The sequence below is a fragment of the Oncorhynchus mykiss genome, chromosome 4, assembly GCF_013265735.2.
Source record: "Oncorhynchus mykiss isolate Arlee chromosome 4, USDA_OmykA_1.1, whole genome shotgun sequence".
NCBI classification, from domain to species: Eukaryota; Metazoa; Chordata; class Actinopteri; order Salmoniformes; family Salmonidae; genus Oncorhynchus; species Oncorhynchus mykiss.
Genome location: NC_048568.1, coordinates 6949051 through 6971454, shown reverse-complemented (window position 1 = coordinate 6971454; position 22404 = coordinate 6949051). Strand labels below are relative to the sequence as shown.

Below are 22404 nucleotides of genomic sequence, written 5' to 3'. Positions count from 1 at the left end.
AAATGAGGAAACTGCATACGACTGGGCAGTGAGTTTAGCTATGGGACTTGGTCAAAAGTAATGCACTATAGAGAATACAACAGTTTTTGACAGGGACAGTGGAAGCTTGGAAAACCATAGAACAGGATGGGTGGAGAGAGGGGGAGCGAGGGAGAGAGAGAGAGAGAGAGAGACAGAGGATCCAGAGGATTAGATGAGGATGTTCAGTCATCCTTTTCTTTTCAGATATCCGGACATGGTGCAATGAGCTGAATTGTACTGAGAGAGTAAAGGGGAGAGAGAAAACGTGGGAGGAGAGACAGAGACAGAAAAAAAGATAGAGAGAGAAAAAGAGGCATTTTAGAGACACTGATCCCCACGGACACGCTAGCCTCACCCAAACACATGATGCCAAAGCCCAAGGATGTCCCAAAAATGACTGCCTGGTTATTCATCCACCTTGGGAGCAGCCAAAAAACCATAGTCCCTTTTTGACACTGTAGACCCAAGCCAAGACTGGTTACACTGTACTGAGGGAACTCCGTACGCTGTACCTGGAAATTGGCTAATCAGGTTAGAATGGATGTAATGCCCCATTGGTGACTTTTGATTACGCGGACTGGGAAATGTTCCAGGTTGCCACTGAAAATAATATTGACTGACTCTGTGACTGAGTTCATCATTAAGTGCATAGAGGATGTTGTTCCCACCGTGATGATTAGAACTTATCCAAACCAAAAACCGTTGAAAGATCGCAGCATTTGCACAAAACTGAAAGCGCGAACCACCGCATTTAACCACAGCAATGTTACTGGGAACATGGACGTTTACAAGCAGACCAGCTATGCCCTCCGTAAGGCAAATCATAAAGGCGAAACAACAGTACAGGGACAAAGTGGAGTCTCAATTCAAAGGCTCAGACACGAGACATGTGGCATGGACTCCAGACAATCACGGATTATAAAAGGAAAGGTCACCGACGCCTCACTTCCAGATAAGCTGAACATCTTCTTCAACACAAAGCTGCGGACGCGGGCCACCGCCACTCAGGAGGACTGTGAGCTCTCGTTCTCTGTGGCAGACATGATAAAGACGTTTAAGTGTGTTAACCCTCGCCAGGCTGCTGGCACAGACGGCATCCTAAGCCGCGTCCTCAGAGCATGTGCAGACCAGCTAAATGGAGTGATTACGGACATATTCAATCTCTCTCTACCCAGTCGGTTGTCCCCACTTGTTGCAATACGTCAACCATTGTTCCTGTACCCAAGAATGCGAAGGTAACTGAACTAAATGACTATCGCCTCGCAGCGCTAATTTCTATTCTGATCCTCAACACAGGGACTCCAGCCCCCTCCTGTACTCCCTGTTCAACTGTGACTGCGTGGCCATGCAGTCATGCACATATCCAACTCAATCATCAACAGTGGTAGGCCGGAGTGGTGCCAGGAAAATAACCTCTTCCTCAATATCAACAAAATGAAGGAGCTGATCCTGGACTTAAGGAGACAGCAGAGAGAGAGTACGTCTCCATCCACATCAATGGGGCCGCAGTGGAGAGGGTGAAAAGCTTCAAGTTCATCGGTATGCACATCCCTGACCACCTGAAATGATACGTCCAACCTCAGGAGGCTCTAGAAATGTGGCTTGGCCCCTAAGGCTCTCATGAATTTCTACAGATGCACCATTGAGAGCATCCTGTTGGGCTGTATCACCGCCTGTTATGGCAATTGCACCATCCTCAACAGCAGGGCTCTCCAGAAGGTGGTGAGGTCAGCCCAACGCATCTACAGGGGTAAAATGGCTTGCCCTCCAGGACATCTACAGCACCCAGTGTCACAGGAAGGCCAAGACGATCTAGCCACACCCTGTTCACCCAGCTACTATCTAGAAAGTGGAGACAGTACAGATGCATCAATTCTGGGACCGAGAGCCTGAAAAGCAGCTTCTACCTCCAGGCAATCAGCCTTTAAATAGTCACAACTAGCGGGCCTCTGTGCATTACCCTGCCCTGAACCATAATTACTGTTCATGGCCAGGAATAAATAGTCATTGAACACTGGTACTTTAATAATGCTTACATACTGTTTTATTCTTCATATGCATATACTGTATTCTAGTCAAGGCTCATCCGATATACAGTGGGGCAAAAAAGTATTTAGTCAGCCACCAATTTTGCAAGTTCTCCCACTTAAAAAGATGAGAGAGGCCTGTAATTTTCATCATAGGAACACTTCAACTATGACAGACAAAATGAGAATAAAAAATCCAGAAAATCACATTGTAGGATTTTATTGAATTTATTTGCAAATTATGGTGGAAAATAAGTATTTTGGTCACCTACAAACAAGCAAGATTTCTGGCTCTCACAGACCTGTAACTTCTTCTTTAAGAGGCTCCTCTGTCCTCCACTCGTTACCTGTATTACCTGTATTAATGGCACTTGTGGCACTTGTTATCAGTATAAAAGACACTTGTCTATAACCTCAAAGAGTCACACTCCAAACTCCACTATGGCCAAGACCAAAGAGCTGTCAAAGGACACCAGAAACAAAATTGTAGACCTGCACCAGGCTGGGAAGACTGAATCTGCAATAGGTAAGCAGCTTGGTTTGAAGAAATCAACTGTGGGAGCAATTATTAGGAAATGGAAGACATACAAGACCACTGATAATCTCCCTCGATCTGGAGCTCCACGCAAGATCTCACCCCCTGGGGTCAAAATGATCACAAGAACGGTGAGCAAAAATCCCAGAACCACACGCGGGGACCTAGTGAATGACCTGCAGAGAGCTGGGACCAAAGTAACAAAGCCTACCATCAGTAACACACTACGCCGCCAAATCCTGCAGTGCCAGACGTGTCCCCCTGCTTAAGCCAGTACATGTCCAGGCCCGTCTGAAGTTTGTTAGAGAGCATTTGGATGATCCAGAAGAAGATTGGGATAATGTCATATGGCCAGATGAAACCAAAATATAACTTTGTGGTAAAAACTCAACTCGTCGTGTTTGGAGGACAAAGAATGCTGAGTTGCATCCAAAGAACACCATACCTACTGTGAAACATGGGGGTGGAAACATCATGCTTTGGGGCTGTTTTTCTGCAAAGGGACCAGGACAACTGATCCGTGTAAAGGAAAGATTGAATGGGGCCATGTATCGTGAGATTTTGAGTGAAAACCTCCTTCCATCAGCAAGGGCATTGAAGATGAAACATGGCTGGGTCTTTCAGCATGGCAATGATCCCAAACACACCGCCCGGGCAACAAAGGAGTGGCTTCGTTAGAAGCATTTCAAGGTCCTGGAGTGGCCTAGCCAGTCTCCAGATCTCAACCCCATAGAAAATCTTTGGAGGGAGTTGAAAGTCCGTGTTGCCCAGCAACAGCCCCAAAACATCACTGCTGTAGAGGAGATCTGTATGGAAGAATGGGCCAAAATAACAGCAACAGTGTGTGAAAACCTTGTGAAGACTTACAGAAAACGATTTGACCTCTGTCATTGCCAACAAAGGGTATATAACAAAGTATTGAGATAAACTTTTGTTATTGACCAAATACTTATTTTCCACCATAATTTGCAAATAAATTCATGAAAAATCCTACAATGTGATTTTATGGATTTTTCATAGTTGAAGTGTACCTATGATGAAAATTACAGGCCTCTCTCATCTTAAGTGGGAGAACAAGCACAATTGGTGGCTGACTAAATACTTTTTTGCCCCACTGTATACAGTGCCTTGCGAAAGTATTCGGCCCCCTTGAACTTTGCGACCTTTTGCCACATTTCAGGCTTCAAACATAAAGATATAAAACTGTATTTTTTGTGAAGAATCAACAACAAGTGGGACACAATCATGAAGTGGAACTACATTTATTGGTTATTTCAAACTTTTTTAACAAATCAAAAACTGAAAAATTGGGCGTGCAAAATTATTCAGCCCCTTTACTTTCAGTGCAGCAAACTCTCTCCAGAAGTTCAGTGAGGATCTCTGAATGATCCAATGTTGACCTAAATGACTAATGATGATAAATACAATCCACCTGTGTGTAATCAAGTCTCCGTATAAATGCACCTGCACTGTGATAGTCTCAGAGGTCCGTCAAAAGCGCAGAGAGCATCATGAAGAACAAGGAACACACCAGGCAGGTCCGAGATACTGTTGTGAAGAAGTTTAAAGCCGGATTTGGATACAAAAAGATTTCCCAAGCTTTAAACATCCCAAGGAGCACTGTGCAAGCGATAATATTGAAATGGAAGGAGTATTAGACCACTGCAAATCTACCAAGACCTGGGCGTCCCTCTAAAATTTCAGCTCATACAAGGAGAAGACTGATCAGAGATGCAGCCAAGAGGCCCATGATCACTCTGGATGAACTGCAGAGATCTACAGCTGAGGTGGGAGACTGTCCATAGGACAACAATCAGTCGTATATTGCACAAATCTGGCCTTTATGGAAGTGTGGCAAGAAGAAAGCCATTTCTTAAAGATATCCATAAAAAGTGTTGTTTAAAGTTTGCCACAAGCCACCTGGGAGACACACCAAACATGTGGAAGAAGGTGCTCTGGTCAGATGAAACCAAAATTGAACTTTTTGGCAACAATGCAAAACGTTATGTTTGGCGTAAAAGCAACACAGCTGAACACACCATCCCCACTGTCAAACATGGTGGTGGCAGCATCATGGTTTGGGCCTGCTTTTCTTCAGCAGGGACAGGGAAGATGGTTAAAATTGATGGGAAGATGGATGGAGCCAAATACAGGACCATTCTGGAAGAAAACCTGATGGAGTCTGCAAAAGACCTGAGACTGGGATGGAGATTTGTCTTCCAACAAGACAATGATCCAAAACATAAAGCAAAATCTACAATGGAATGGTTCAAAAATAAACATATCCAGGTGTTAGAATGGCCAAGTCAAAGTCCAGACCTGAATCCAATCGAGAATCTGTGGAAAGAACTGAAAACTGCTGTTCACAAATGCTCTCCATCCAACCTCACTGAGCTCGAGCTGTTTTGCAAGGAGGAATGGGAAAAAATGTCAGTCTCTCGATGTGCAAAACTGATAGAGACATACCCCAAGCGACTTACAGCTGTAATCGCAGCAAAAGGTGGCGCTACAAAGTATTAACTTAAGGGGGCTGAATTTTTCAGTTTTTGATTTGTTAAAAAAGTTTGAAATATCCAATAAATGTCGTTCCACTTCATGATTGTGTCCCACTTGTTGTTGATTCTTCACAAAAAAATACAGTTTTATATCTTTATGTTTGAAGCCTGAAATGTGGCAAAAGGTCGCAAAGTTCAAGGGGGCCGAATACTTTCACAAGGCACTGTATATATTCCCGGACTCAGACAGTACTCGTCCTGATATTTCTTATTTTCTTAATTTAATTTGGGGGGATTTGTGTGTATTGTTTTGTTCTGCTGCATCTGCAAAATATGTGTACTCAATCAATAAAATGAGATTGTTTTCGATTTTATTTGCGTGCCATGAACTTATGAGAGCGTTGCATTGTCTGCTCAGCTATCCTGTGTGAAATATGTTCACAGATGGCAGCATTACTCAAAAGCAGGGACACGGTTTCCTAGGAGTGGTAGTCGGCCATTACAGTTAAGTCATGCACTTAAGACATTATACTGTTTCGCTCCAACCTTACCAAACCCGGATGTGTGTGTGCATCATAAAGATACAGAAGAAGAGAAAGGTGGAAAGAGAGCGAAAGAGTGACCGATGTACAGAGAGAGAGAGAGAGAGCTAGGTAGTTTTAGAGGTACGAAGAGAGAGAAGGTTGAAAGGAAAGAGGTGGTGGAAGAGAAAGAGAGTGGATGAGAGAGGGAGAGAATTAAAGAAATGCAGTCACAGAGGTGCAGCGAGAGAGAGAGAGAGAGAGAGAAGGGGGAGCTACATAGGCACATAAAAAAAGAGAGAAAGAAAGAAAGAATAGTGAAAGAGAGTTGCCAAGGCAGAACATGCACCAGTTCCGGAGTTCAACATCACCGGCCTTCTAGGCTTCACTGAACTGTCTAATTACGCACTCCTGGTTCCCATTTCAACTATCATTATATGGTGGTTCTGATGATAGGAAACAAGACTGTGACAAAGGGAATGATGGGAGCTTGAAGCCAGCTATGTGACACCCCCCACACGCAAGCACACAGACACACCAACACACAGGGGCAACAAAGGGACACACAAATATTCACAGGCTGTGGAGATACCACTGGCCCCATCTCATAGCAAGCTCTGGGGATGAAATAATCAGCAGGGATGGGGATGGAGGAGTGATGGAGAGATGGATATCAGATCGTCTGATATGGGCTCTGACATGAGAGAGCTCAAACTCCAAAGCAAAGCCGACAGTGGAAGACTGGCAAGGGGATGAATGCTGACTGTCTCTCTCTTTCTCTCCCTCTACCTCTGCCTTTCTGTCTCACCCTCCTTCCTTCTCCCTCTTCTGTACCCCCCTCTTTCTCTCCTTCCTTCCTTCCCTCCCTCCTTCCCTCTCCTTCTCCTCGCTTTCCCTCCCTTCTATCCCTCCTCTCTCCTCTCAAGCTGTCAGATAACATGGGGGCTCCTTTGTGCCTATAGAAAATGGAGTAGCAGAGTTGTGCCAAGGCTGAGTCGACTCCCTGTTGTACACCCCGACCTTCTGCCTGACCCTCCTCTGATGGATCCATTTACAATGACAGCTCCAAAGAGCTACGCCCACAATAGCTTCAGTTCAATTGGGGTTTGGAAGTGGAAGATTTCACTAGAGGGATGTGGGATGGCAGAGGCACTTCATGTGGGATGGCAGAGGCACTTCTCATTTTAGAAGGAACAGCTTCTCGAGTCCAACACCCAAAAATTCAAAGGCACTTGTCAACATGGAATTGGAGTTTTTTGGAGTTTATATGATTTGGATATAAAGATTAAATCAGACAATATAACGGTCAGTTAGCTCTAAACCTAACCAAAACTAGGAAGGGGACGAGTATGTAAAGACTGACGTGTATTCAGAAATGAATCAGCTGGCATACAGAATCAAAGCAAAATTCCCCAAAATCAATATATAGGTTCAGTGTCTGATTCACAAATGAAAATGCAAAATCTTGTCTCCGTTTTAGCTTATCAACAATGCCTATCTCCCAATGAAAGTAAATGTTCAATTCAGTTCAGTCTCAAAGTCCAGCAGAAAAAAAAATCACAAATAAGCAAAAATCTAAATAATCAGATGTTTGTTTACTCGCACCTGCCCACAATTGTTAATAACCCATCCGCAACCAAATCGTGTCAAAATTTTACATGAAATAAAAGAAAGCCCTAAAAGATCATGCCCCCTCATGCAATTTTCACATGGTTTAGGGTGTGTTTACAGTTTAGGTTGGCAGCACAAAGAATGGATTAGAATGTGTGAGTGTGACAGGAAGATAAAAAGACTCCTGTTAGCTAAGATATCGAATTTATCATGAAGTTACCATGCCAATAGAAAAACTCAACAACAACTGAACAAAGTTGGCTTGCACTAGCTGACTAGCTAGCACTGGCTGGCTATACTACTGGCTAGCTAGCAAGCTGGCTACTGACGAGCTAGCAGGCTGGCTACTGACAAGCTAGCAGGCTGGCTACTGACTAGCTAGCTAGGCCTACCTGGCTACTGGCTATAGTCATACTAGCTAGTAGGAGCTAGTGGAAGTAAGTCAGTCCCTCAACATGCTAGAAGATGAAGCTGCCAGGCCAGATCTACCTGCTGAAGAAAGGTGAGGTTTCTTCATTACTGTGCTTCTTGACTGAGTAAAAATGCACTGCAGTTACTATCTGGCACTTTGACCTATTTGGCACTTTGCATAGCTAATTTAGCTATTGTTACATATGCAACACTATCCAATGAAGTGTGTGTGTGTGTGTGTGTGTGTGTGTGTTCCAACAGAAGGGGCACAGTATAGCATCTGAGCAGATCATCATAAAGCTTCATTTAGCCAATACAGTAAGTTAAAATGTGCCTTTTTATTGGTACGGATATACTTCAAACATCCTTTCCTGCTCACTGAAAGGCAGATGTAGGCTACACTCTTCTGTTGTGAACATGACTATTGCTAGGTCAATTGGCCTACTTCTCAGAATGTATACATACTTCTATCTGGGGGAGGGGGAGGCTGATGATCAATGATACGGAGACAATCTGATATGAATTGATTAATGATCTCCCTACCACCTCTCTCACTCACAGAACATCAAAATGTTTGGACCTCAGCTGAGATCCTCTCCTTCCCTGTCCTTCAAGGAAAACCCCTTTACACTTCCTGGTATGGCATGATGTGTTCAAGGTGTATCTCTCTCATGTCGTGTAGTATTACCTATAGATGACTACTAGACACTTTCAAATTGTTTCCCGGTGAATGGTTGTCCACATCAGGCTATTTAATTGTTACTTGTGTGTTTAACTAGTGTGTCCCTCTCACCGAATATGAATGATCCCTCAAATGCCACACGTTCTCTCTCTCTTTCTCTCCAGGATACATTAGGGGACGCTTCTTTGCTGTTGGCACCTCCTCATCCTACATTTTGCGTACTCTTGTCAAACTGCTCTTTGATTAAATCAGTTTAATTCAATGTGAAAATGTTCTTCAAGTGTGTTTTTTATTGGAAGTTGACATATGGCACTTCTATGGAGGGATGTGGGCGTGGGGGGAGTGGATAAATGAGTGTAGATGTGTTTGGTTAAAGAAACCCTCTCCCCCTACCTCCCTTCCTTCTCTTGATGACTAATACAAGTGAATGTAATTGCTGCATTTGACCTGTGATCCAAAATCGAATACACAGATTCAACCACAAATACCAGGGAGGTTTTCCAATGCCTCGCAAAGAAGGGTACACATTGGTAGATGGGTAAAAATAAAAAAAGCAGACTTTAAATATCCCTTTGAGCATGGTGAATTTATTAATACACCTAGTTACTACAAATATACAGGTGTCTTTGCTAATTCAGTTGCCAGAGAGGAAGGACACCTCTCAGATTTCACCATGAGGCCAATGGTGACTTTAAAACAGTTACAGAGTTGAATGGCTGTGATAGGAGAAACTGAGGATGGCTCACCAACATTGTCGTTACTACACAATACTAACCTAAATGACAAAGTGAAAAGAAGGAAGACTGTACAGATAAAACATATTACAAAACATGCATCCTGTTTGCAACCAGGCACTAATGAGATACGTGCTTTGCCACAATGTTTGCAGTAACGTTTTGTCATATTATAGATGTATCTCTACTAGAAAACCTGTGTCACCTTTTAGAACCCTTTCTTTAAATTACTATAGTGGTTGCGAACGGCCATGTATTTGTAACAATATCTGTGTCAATATGGCAAAAGTAAGTTGCTAACAACCTGTTGTCGTAGTTGCGTGGCTGTTGTCATCAACCAGAAACTGTAAACAGGGCATGCTGTCATTTGAATTTTCTACGTTTAAAAAAAAAACAATTTATTACTCAAAATGACAGCGCAGAAGCAAACATGGCTTTTCACTGTGAAAGAGGCTTTATCTATGTTGGTTGGTGATACAGATTTGCACATGTCCTTGCACTTTGAAAGGCGATGAAGTCAAGCTGAACGAAGTATGTAAACAGTAGATATATGTTTGGTGTTGTCGATGTTTGATTCTGTAAAACTTGGGGAATAGCTTGCAGATTAGCAAGTCATGTCATGATAACTTGGTTGGTACAGGTGAGGAAAAAGAGTAAGGAAGAGAATCAGATTACACAGACCCTCAAAGATTTCAAAAACAAATTACATTTTGATAAACTCCCATATCTAATGGGTGAAAATACCACAGTAGCAATATTTGTGACCTGTTGCCACAGGAAAAGGGCAAAGGGCACTGTATATAGATAGACATAATGACATTTGAAATGTCTTTATTCTTTTGGAACTTTTGTGAGTGTAATGTTTACAGTTAATTTGTAACTGTTTATTTAACTTTTGTTCATTATCTATTTCACTTGCTTTGGCAATGTAAACATATGCCATTGAATCCCTTAAATTGAAATTGAATTGACAGTGTGAGAGGGAGAGAGAGAGAGAGAGCGAGAGGTTATGTTCCTGACTAGAGCTGTAAAAGTGGTAGGAAGTTATATATGTTCCAGAGATTGTAATGGATGACAAACTGAGGACCTATTAAAATTATGGAAGTATGTGTTTTGGGGGATGCTCAACATTGCTGTCATAAATGTATACTTTGTGTTGTGGACCCTGCAAAGGCCCCTTCCCAGAAACTGCAAGCACTGGTACCTGAAGGCATTCAAAATGCAGCTTGTGTGTTCACTTTGTGATATGGCTACAGTGGCAGGTAGAGGGGAGCCAAGAGTGTGGCACCAGGGTGTGTGGGCCGAGTTGTAACTTGTTTGAAAGCAGGTGAAGGGCACGAGTGTGGTGTGCATCCAGAGTGGACACTAGGCAAAGAGCCTAGATACCTCCTTAGGGTGCTCTAGGTGTTCTGTGCTACTTTGCAGGATGGGGCCGTCCTTCCAGAAGTTACCTAACATGTTGTAGGCGAAATGCAAACACTAAAGTGACAGTGTGAAATATGTAATTTTCCTTAATATGTTATTGTCACTGAACAGTTGTTTGTCTTCTATCTTTATCTCTCTATCTAATACTTGTTGCATTCATTGAATTGTTGTCAAAGTAGGCTACTATTTCTACATTTTGTGTCAGGCCTGGTCTGTTCTAAATCTTATTTAGATAGGTTACCTACATTTTGAAATACATCTCTGAATTATCACGTTTCATGTATGACCCAGATGCAGACAGTATTGAACAAACAAACATTTATTTATAATACAGGAGCAGGCAAATTACAGGTCAAAGGCAGCAGGGGTCAATAATCCAGAGAGAGTGCAAAGGTTCCAGAACGGCAGGCAGGGTCAGGGCAGGCAGGGTCAGGGCAGGCAGGGGTCAATAATCCAGAGAGGGAGCAAAGGGTCCAGAACGGCAGGCAGAGTCAGGGCAGGCAGGGGTCAATAATCCAGAGAGGGAGCAAAGGTTCCAGAACGGCAGGCAGAGTCAGGGCAGGGAGGGGTCAATAATCTAGTTAGGTGGGGCAAGGTACAGAACGGCAGGCAGGGTCAGGACAGGCAGAACGGTCTACACCGGGAAGGACTACAAAACAGGAGCAAGAAACGGGCAGGAGCAGGGGAACAAACGCTGGTAGGTTTCACGAACAAAACGAACTGGCAACAGAGAACACAGTTCTAAATACACAGGGGATAATGGGGAAAATGGGTGACACCTGGAGGGGGGTGGAGACAAGCACAAAGACAGGTGAAACAGATCAGGGTGAGACACTGAATAGGTGTTTGCATTTTTACATTGTTACAGAATTAACAAATAGTCTACTTCGTGTGGGTTTTGTCTTCTTGTCCCATGTTGGATAATTGTTTTATTTATTTGTAAATAATATTTATAAGTACAGTGCATTTGGAAAGTATTCAGACCCCTTCACTTTTCCACATTTTGTTATATTACAGCCTCATTCTAAAAAGGATAAAATAATTTTCTTTCCTCATCAATCTACACACAATACCCCATAATGACAAAGCGAAAACAGGTTTTTATGAATTTTTGCAAATGTATGAAGAATTAGAACAGAAATACCTTATCTACAAACCTATTCAGACCATTTGCTAAGAGACTCGAAATTGAGCTCAGGTGCATCCTGTTTCCATTGATCATCCTTGAGATGTTTGTAGAACTTGATTGGAGTCCACCTGTGGTAAATTCAATTGATTGGACATGATTTACAGACCTCTATATAAGGTTCCACAGTTGACAGTGCATGTCAGATCAAAAACCAAGCCATGAGATCGAAGGAATTGTCCGTAGAGCTCCGAGACAGAATTGTGTCGAGGCACAGATCTGGGGAAGGATACCAAAACATTTCTGCTGCTTTCAAGGTACCAAAGAATAGAGTGGAATAAGTTTGGAACCACGAAGACTCTTCCTAGAGTTGGCCACCCGACCAAACTGAGCAATCGGGGGAGAAGGGCTTTGGTCAGGCCGATGGTCACTTTGACAGAGCTCCAGAGTTCCTCTGTTGCGATGGGAAAACCTTCCAGAAGGACAACTGTCTCTGCAGCTCTCCATCAAGCAGGCCTTTATGGTAGAGTGGGGAATGAGGATCACGATTCTCTGGTCTGATGAAACCGGTGAAGCATGGTGGGGGTAGCATCATGCTATAGGTGTCACGTGTGCTTCCTCTCCTGCCTCTAGGTCACCAGGCTGCTCATTATGGCGCACACCTGTCAACATCTTTACGGGCACCTGTGCGTCATCAGACTCACCTGGACTCCATCACCTCCCTGATTACCTTCCCTATATATGTCACTCCCTTTGGTTCCTTCCCCAGGCGTTATTGTTTCTGTTCCTGTGTCATGTTTGTGCGTTGTTCCGGTTTCTTATTTTGTATTATGTTGTGTTTATTTACTAAAGCACTCACTCCCTGAACTTGCTTCCCGACTCTCAGTGCACATCGTTACAGTAGGGATGTTTTTCAGCAGCAGGGACTGGGAGACTATTCAGGATCGAGGGAAAGATGAAATGAGCAAAGTACAGAGAGATCCTTGATGAAAACCTGCTCCAGAGAGCTCAGGACCTAAGACTGGGGTGAAGGTTCACCTTCCAAGAGGACAATGACCTTAAGCACACAACCCAGACAACGCTGGAGTGGCTTCGAGACAAGTCTCTGAATGTCCTTTATTGGCCCAGCCAGAGCCCAGACATCTCTGGAGAGACGTGAAAATAGCTGGGCAGCGATGCTCCCCATCCAACCTGACAGAGCTTGAGAGGATCTGCAGAGAAGAATGGGAGAAACTCCCCAAATACAGCTGTGCCAAGCTTACAGCGTCATACCCAAGAAGACTTGAGGCTGTAATCGCTGCCAAAGGTGCTTCAACAAAGTATTGAGTAAAGGGTCTGAATACTTATGTAAACATGATATTTCCCTTTTTTAATTTTTAATACATTTGCAAAAATTCTAAAGAACAGTTTTTGCTTCGTTATTATGGGGTATTATTGTGTGTAGATTGACAAGCGAAAACTATTTAATAAATGTTAGTATAAGGCTGTAACCTAACAAAATGTGGAGAAAGTCAAGGGGTCTGAATCATTTCTGAATGCACCATATAATATATTATACTTGGTAAATTTTAAGTGAGTAATTTAGTAAAATTTACAACAATTTAAATAGTCATGTTTTTTGTTGTGTTGAGTGTTAATTGTTTTTTGATAATGAGTATCTTTAATCAATGGATGACAAAATGAGTGTTATTCCTATTGACATGTAAGTGGTGTCATTAAAGATTAGGTTGTGCTTTTTAAACTAAGTTAACATGTAAATGTCATTTGTTTATTTTCGAGCTATGTCTGTTTATTTGAAATGTGTGATAAAGCAATTTTATCTTGAAAAGTCTAAGTAATTTACAGCAGCATTCTAGAATTATGTTGGGGTCTAAAGGGTTAAATGCAGTGTTATTACAAGGAACCCATGCTCTCAAGAAGCAAGCAATTCAACTGTAAAAAGGGCAAAAACAGACACAACAATATTCAACACTATATACATTGCACCAGGAAATGTCAAGAAAACAGCTAGATACACTAGTGGTGCACTACGGTCAGGCAGGTTTCCCTGACACAGATTAAGCTTAGTCCTAGACTAAAAAGCACCTTCAATTCATCATTTTCATTGATCTTGCTTTTTAGTCTAGGACTAAGCTTAATCTGTGTCTGAGAAACTGTCCATAAATCCATTAGCAGCAACATAAATAATGCACTGAGTAGGTGTAAGTAGTGGCAGAGCCATAGTGAGACAAACTTTTCTCCAAATTGGCACAAAAATACATTCCCATTCATAATTTAATTTGGCTCCGTTTCACAACCAGGGGCAAATGAGCCAGATTTACTACATTGAAATTATGACTGGGATTGGTGTGTTTTATTTTACTCTGAGCCAAAAACCAACTGAAAAAAGGGCATTGTGCTTATGTTACATTTTGAAACATCTGTCAACTTTTAGTAGAGGTAGTAGCACATTACTGCAATATAGTTGATTATGAAGTGTACAACATAGGAGTAAATACACTACAATTCAGCCATATTGGAGATTTGACCCAGGATTGGTGAGGTGAGTCTTAATCACCTAAAAAAACGATTATTTGGCAGGGAATACTATTTGTAGATCAGTGATTACCTCACTTTGCTCAAGCTGATCCTCTCCAACAGACTCAGAGGTTGTAGCTAAAAATGGGTCAATTTGGGGGTAGTTAAAGGGAAGGGTCAGTGAAACCAACCATTGGAGTATATTGTAGCGAATTCACGGGGTATTCTCGACAGGGACTCGAACCCAAATGCAGCGACTGTCTATCCAACACCTTAACTGTACACAAAGAGGTTTGGAACAGACAGACAGACAGACAGACAGACAGACAGACAGACAGACGTAGCCATCCAGTGCTAGCTAGCCAAATAAGCTAACTTTGTTTCGTTGTTGTTGAGTTTGTTCTATTGCTTTGTTATAATTATAATGTTTCAAATCTTAAAATGTATTAAATGTTGTTGTGATTTGTTTTCTGTCATTACATGTCCAATTTTGACATAAATTAGAAAACAAGTAGATTTTTCAGATTTTCGTTTTTCAAAATCAGAAACCAAAAAATTAAAAAACTTACAGTTTTCCATTTTTCCACGTCGTCTTTTTAATCAAATAACCAATGAACAGACGATACACAGACTAGTCAGATATAGGACTGATTTTATTTATTTGAATTTTTTATTTTTTTAGATAGGCCCACGTTCCTGCTGTGAACTTCTGACATTTTGGTAGGCTATTTGTTAGTCAACTTCTGTCATTAGCCTACTTGTTACACTAGAAGTGTAAAATAAACCCTTGATCACCAGAATGTCATAAATGATAGAATGAATGCTATCTAGTTAACATCTGTAGACTTGAAGTCTTTCTCTTTCCTCTCATGTCTTATCTCTTCTCCCCTGCAGCTAAGACGTTAAGGGAGTGGGGAGAAAATGCAGTTAAAAAAAATCAATGGAAAAATGTCCTGTGCATAATTTCAAAATGACATTAGTTTGACTGGTTCTAAGCAAATGAAAAGCTGTTAGAATGACCCAACATGTTTTTGATAAGATTTCAGGTCGGCTTGGAAGCATTTTTTATGTGTTTGAAATATGCCACTGATAAAGATGGCACCTTTTATAGATGGTCCTTAACTGCACATTCATTCTCTCAAGATGCTGAAATAAATAAATAATATTTCTCCACTTCTGTTCCCGAGTAAAACTATACATTTCGTGTAGGCCTATCATTTTACTGCAAGAAATGCTTAATGTGAGAGCTTATAGACCTAGAGACGTGACATTTTGAAGTCACCGTCTTGTGACTGTCACAACCACAACCATCACACATAACACTGCTATCATCCTCTTTCACCACCTCACCAAAGCCTTTCCAAACGTGAGACTACTCTTTTGGTCCTCCTTTCTATTTATTTTCATCTATCAATTTCGCAGCTTTTCTCTTGTTTTATTAAACGCTGATATTGTCACTTTTGCATCAGTGGATCAACGTTAACTTTTTCTCTTTATTCTCTTTATTCAACCCACAGCCCTTCATTCATTCCAGCTTTTCATAACCCTAAACCTGCTTATGCAATTTTAAGATTCAACCCACGCATCACTAGTCAACACAAAGAAAATACAATATCCCTTACTAGTTTCCTAGTTTAAAATAATTTCTGACTTCAGCCTTTAGTCAAGATGGCTTCCCACTACAAAGATTTTATATTATATTGACAAGATAGTCTTGAGTGACCACTCTAAAAATGGAAATGCATGTCCTCAAAGATGGAAGGCAGGCGTGAGGTGAGAGCAGGTGGGACCATTTTAGCCAATGGGAGGGCAGATATGCATGTGAACAACATGCACAACTCTGATATAAAGTATATTTTTTTCAAAGTTGCAGAAATGCCACTTGCGTCCACTTATATCAGTGCATTTGTAACAACTTAACCATTGGCCTCATGAGTGGCGCAGTGGTCTAAGGCACTGCATCGCTGTGCCACTAGAGATTCTAGGTTAGAGTCCAGGCTCTGTCGCGGCCGGCCGTGACCGGGAGACCCATGGGGCGCTGCACAATTGGCCCAGCATCATCTGGGGTAGGGGAGGGTTTGGCTGGCAGGGATTTCTTTGTCCCATTGTGCACTAGCGACTCCTGTGGCGGGCTGGGTGCAGTGGCTGGCTCCTGGGTTAAGTGGGCATTGTATCAAAACAGTTGGGTTGTGTTTTGGAGGACGCACAGCTCCCGACCTTCGCCTCCCCCGAGTCTATACGGGAGTGGTGAGATAAGACTGTAACTACCAATTGGAACCATAACATTGGGGAGAAAAAGGGTTCAAAAATGAACAACCTAACCACTGTGAAACTTATTTTTGATCAAGTCATATTGCCTGTCTCTTTCTAGGATCATACACTCACATGGCATCATTCAGAGTGCACATGATATGGCATGTAGATAGAGTGTGTTGTTTTGGATTGGCACTGTTTCCAATTGTGCCATCTGCAGCAGCGCCCGCTCTGCCCATGCTCTCCAGGGAGTGGGCATGGCTATCAGGAGCCATTAGTCTCCATGGTGACAAGCTGGCTGGCCAGAGAGCCTGATATTCCTCCAAAGGAGTTAAAAGAACAAATTCTTATTTTCATTGACGGCCTAGGAACAGTGGGTTAACTGCCTTGTTAAGGGGCAGAACGGATATGGAGAGGGAAGTGGAGAATGCAGCATATTGTTATTTTTCATTTTTTTAAATTTATTTTACACATTTGTAGCTAAGAGATTTCAGTGTGCCTACACTGCTAGATACAGTTGAAGTCGGAAGTTTATATTCACCTTAGCCAAATTAATTTCAACTCAGTTTTTCACAATTCCTGACATTTAATCCTAGTAACAATGCCCTGTTTTAGGTGAGTTAGGATAACCACTTTATTTTAAGAATGTGAAATGTCAGAATAATAGTATAGATAATAATTTATTTATTTCATCTTTTATTTCTTTCATCACATTCCCAGTGGGTAAGAAGTTTACTGTACATACACTCAATTAGTATTTGGTAGCATTGCATTTAAATTGTTTAACTTGGGTCAAACGTTTCGGGTAGCCTTCCACAAACTTCCCGCTATATGTTGGGTGAATTTTGAACCATTCCTCCTGACAGAGCTGGTCTAACTGAGTCAGGTTTGTAGGCCTCCTTGCTCGCACACACTTTTTCAATTCTGCACACAAATGTTCTATGGGATTGAGGTCAGGGCTTTGTGATGGCCACTCCAATACCTTGACTTAGTTGTCCTTAAGCCATTTTGTCACAACTTTGGAAGTATGCTTTGGGTCACTGTCCATTTGGAAGACCCATTTGTGACAAAGCTTTAACTTCCTGACTGATGTCTTGAGATGTTGCTTCAGTATATCCACATAATTTTCCTTCTTAATGTTGCCATCTATTTTGTTAAGTGCAACAGTCCCTCCTGCAGCAAAGCACCCACACAACATGATGCTGCCACCCCCATGCTTCTCGGTTGGGATGGTGTTCTTCGCCTTGCAAGCATCCACCTTTTTCCTCCAAACATTACGATGGTCATTATGGCCAAACAGTTCTATTTTTGTTTCATCAGACCAAATCAAATTTTATTTGTCACATACACATGGTTAGCAGATGTTAATGCGAGTTTAGCAACATGCTTGTGCTTCGAGTTCCGACCATGCAATAATATCTAAAAAGTAATCTAACCTAACAATTTCACAACAACTACCTTATACACACAAGTGTAAAGGAATGAATATGAATATGTGCATAAAAATATATGAATGAGTGATGGCCGAACGGCGTAGGCAAGATGCAGTAGATGGTATACAGAATATACATATGACATGAGTAATGTAGAGTATGAAAACATTATATAAAGTGGCATTGTTTAAAGTGACTAGTGATACATTTATTTCATGAATTTTTCCATTATTAAAGTGGCTAGAGTTGAGTCAGTATGTTGGCAGCAGCCACTCAATGTTAGTGATGGCTGTTTGACAGTCGGATGGCCTTGAGATAGAAGCTATTTCTCTCGGTCCCCGCTTTGATGCACCTGTACTGACCTCGCCTTCTGGATGATAACGGGGTGAACAGGCAGTGACTCGGGTGGTTGTTGTCCTTGATGATCTTTTTGGCCTTCCTGTGCCATCGGGTGGTGTAGGTGTTCTGGAGGTCAGGTAGTTTGCACTGGTAATGCATTGTGCAGACCTCACTACCCTCTGGAGAGCCTTCCGGTCATGGGTGGAGCAACTGCCGTACCAGGCGGTGATGCAGCCTGACAGGATGCTCTCGATTGTGCATCTGTAGAAGTTTGTGAGTGCTTTTGGTGACAAGCCAAATTTCTTCAGCCTCCTGAGGCTGTTGCACCTTCTTCACCACGCTGTCTGTGTGGGTGGACTATTTAAGTTTGTCCGTGATGTGTACGCCGAGGAACTTAAAACTTTCCACCCTCTCCACTACTGTACTTTGTTTGGTTGACGTTTAGTGTGAGGTTATTTTCTTGACACCACACTCTGAGGGCCCTCACCTCCTCCCTGTAGGCCGTCTCGTCGTTGTTGGTAATCAAGTCTACCACTGTAGTGTTGTCTGCAAACTTGATGATTGAGTTGGAGGCGTGCAAGGCCACACAGTCGTGGGTGAACAGGGAGTACAGGAGAGGGCTGAGAACGCACCCTTGTGGGGACCCAGTGTTGAGGATCAGCGGGGTGGAGATGTTGTTACCTACCCTCACCACCTGGGGGCGGCCCGTCAGGAAGTCCAGGACCCAGTTGCACAGGGCGGGGTCGAGACCCAGGGCTTAATGATGAGTTTGGAGGGCACTATGGTGTTAAATGCTGAGCTTTAATCGATGAACAGCATTCTTACATAGGTATTCCTCTTGTCCAGGTGGGTTAGGGCAGTGTGCAGTGTGATGGTGATTGCGACTTCAGTGGCCCTATTGGGGCGGTCAGCAAATTGGAGTGGGTCTAGGGTGTCAGGTAGGGTGAGGTGATATGGTCCTTGACTAGTGTCTCAAAGCACTTCATGATTACGTAAGTGAGTGCTACAGGACGGTAGTCACCTTAGCTTTCTTGTGAACAGGAACAATGGTGGCCCTCTTGAAGCATGTGGGACAGCAGACTGGGATAAGGATTGGTTGAATATGTCCGTAAACACACCAGCCAGCTGGTCTGCGCATGCTCTGAGGACGCGGCCAGGGATGCCGTCTGGGGAATTGCGACTCCATTTTGTCTCTATACTGATGCTTAGCTTGTTTGATTGCCTTGCGAAGGTAATAGCTACAATGTTTGTATTCGGTCGTGTTTCCGGTCACCTTGCCCAGATTAAAAGCAGTGGTTCGCGCTTTCAGTTTTGTGCGATTACTGCCATCAATTCACGGTTTCTGGTTGGGGAATGTTTTAACCTCTCTAGGGGGTGTGGTACGCTACCGTCCCACCTGGCCAACATCCAGTGAAATTGCAGAGCGCAAATTCAAAAACAGAAATATTAATTTATAAAATTCATGTAACATACAACATAATCCAACCACGGTGTCAGATTTCAAAAAGACTTTACGGCGAAAGCAAAACCATGCGATTATCTGAGAGCAGCGCCCAGCAGACAAATCACAACAAACAGTAACCAGACAAGTAGAGGAGTAACAAAAGTCAGAAATAGCCATAAAACTTACCACTTACCTTTGACGATCTTCATATGGTTGCACTCACAAAACTCCCAGTTACCCAATAAATGTTTGTTTGTTCGATCAAGTCCCTCTTTATATCCAAAAACCTCAATTTTTTTAGCGCGTTTTGTTCAGTAAAACACTGTCTCAAACAACATCCGGTGAAATTGTAGAGTGTGAAACTCAACAAAACAGAAATTCTCATAATAAACATACATAAAAGATAGAAATGTTATACACCAGTTTAAAGATTAACTTCTAGTTAATCCAACCGCTGTGACAGATTTCAAAAAAGCTTTACGGCAAAAGCAAACCATGCGATTATCTGAGAGCAGCGCCCAGCAGACAAATCAGTACAAACAGTAACCAGACAAGTAGAGGAGTAACAAAAGTCAGAAATAGCCATAAAATGTACCACTTACCTTTGATGATCTTCATATGGTTGCACTCACAAGACTCCATGTTACACAATAAATGTTTGTTTTGTTCGATAAAACCTCTGTTTTGTTGGTGCGTTTTGTTCAGTAACCCATTGGAACAAAGCACGGTCACAACAAAATGTCAAATGTACCATAAAAGTTCGTAGAAATACGTCAAACGATATTTAGAATCAATGCTGAGGTTGTTTTTGTCATAAATAATCGATCATATTTCAACCGGACAAAAGCTTGGTCAATAGAAAAGAAAAACAAGAAATACGCACTCCCGGTCACGCGCTGGACTCATGTCTGGAAATTTCCACTGTCCACTCATTGAATGTGGTCTTTCTCCCTAATTTTTCTGAGTAAAAGCCTGAAACAATGCCTAAAGACTGGCCACATGTAGAAGAAGCCATAGGGATCGTGAACTGCGTCATAAGTCTTTGTATGGTGGATGGAAAAACACAATTTCAAAATAAAAGCACTTCATGGATGGATTTTCCTCAGGTTTTCGCCTGCCATATCAGTTCTGTTATACTCACAGATAGTATTTTAACAGTTTTTTGAGTGTTTTCTATCCAAATCTACAAATGATATGCATATCCTAGCTTCTGGGCCTGAGTAGCAGGTAGTTTACTTTGGGCATGCTTTCCATCCAAAATTCCGAATGCTTCCCCCTACCCTAGTGAGGTTAATAGACGCTGTGGGTACAACATCACCGATGCACTTGCTAATAAACTCTCTCACCGAATCAGCGTATTCATCAATATTGTTGTTCGACGTCATGCGGAACATATCCCAGTCCACGTGATCGAAGCAATCTTGAAGCGTGGAATCCGATTGGTCGGACCAGCCTTGAACAGACCTGAGCATGGGAGCTTCCTGTTTTAGTTTCTGTCTGTAGGCTGGGAGCAGGAAAATGGAGTCATGGTCAGCTTTTCCGAAAGGAGGGCAGGGGAGGAGGGCCTTACATGCGTCGCGGAAGTTAGAATAACAATGATCCAGGGTTTTGCCAGCCCGGGTTGTGCAATCGATATGCTGATAGAATTTAGGGAGCCTTGTTTTCAGATTAGCCTTGTTAAAATCCCAAGCTACAATAAATGGATATGTGGGGATATGTGGTTTCCAGTTTACATAGTCGAATGAAGTTCTTTCAGGGCCGTCGATGTGTCTGCTGGGGGGGGGGGGGGGGGGAATATACACAACTGTGATTATGATCGAAGCGAATTCTCTTGGTAGATAACGCGGTCGGCATTTGATTGTGAGGAAGTCAGGTGAACAAAAGGACTTGAGTTCCTGTATGTTGTTATGATCACACCACGTCTCGTTAATCATAAGGCATACACCCCCTCCCTTCTTCTTGCCAGAGAGATGCTTGTTTCCATTGGCGCGATGCGTGAAGAAACCAGGTGGCTGTACCAACTCCGATAGCATGTCTCGAGTGAGCCTTGTTTCCGTGAAACAAAGAACGTTACAGTCTCTGATTTTTATTTCACCTTTATCTGATGTCTCTCTGGAAGGCTACCCTTGCTCGGATTTCGTCTACCTTGTTGTCAAGAGACTGGACATTGGCGAGTAGTATGCTCGGGAGCGGTGCGCAATGTGCCCGTCTACGGAGCCTGACCTGAAGACCGCTCCGTCTGCCCCTTCAACGGCGCCGTTGTTTTGGGTCGCCGGCTGGGATCCGATCCATTGTCCTGGGTGGTAGGCCAAACAGAGGATCCGCTTCGGGAAAGTCGTATTCCTGGTCGTAATGTTGGTGAGTTGATGTTGCTCTTATATCCAATAGTTCCTCCCGACTGAATGTAATAACACCTCATATTTCCTGGGGTAACATTGTCAGAAATAACACATAAAAAACAAAATACTGCATAGTTTCCTAGGAACACGGCCAACTCTGTCGGCGCCGGACATTTCTCCAAAAGGTACGATCTTTGTCCCCATGTGCAGTTGCAAAGCGTAGTCTGACATTTTTATGGTGGTTTTGGAGCAGTGGCTTCTTCCTTGCTGAGCAGCCTTTATGTTATGTCGATATAGGAGTCGTTTTACTGTGTATATATATATATGTATATACTTTTGTACCTGTTTCCTCCAGCATCTTCACAAGGTCCTTTGCTGTTGTTCTGGGATTGATTTGCACTTTTCGCACCAAAGTACGTTCATCTCTAGGAGACAGAATACGTCTCCTTCCTGAGTGGTATGACAGCTGTGTGGTCCCATGGTGTTTATAC

The 22404-nt window shown here is 42.6% G+C and overlaps 1 protein-coding gene across 1 annotated transcript in view; it reads left to right on the top strand.

Moving 5' to 3' along the window:
* The first annotated feature begins 915 nt into the window (after nt 1-915).
* Nucleotides 916-22404, top strand: part of LOC110521035 (glutamate receptor ionotropic, kainate 2) — a 98657-nt gene continuing 77168 nt past the window's right edge. Inside the window, exon 1 of the mRNA XM_036975452.1 lies at nt 916-1137. Coding sequence (XP_036831347.1) covers nt 916-1137 — 222 coding nt within the window. The remainder of the gene's footprint in view (nt 1138-22404) is intronic.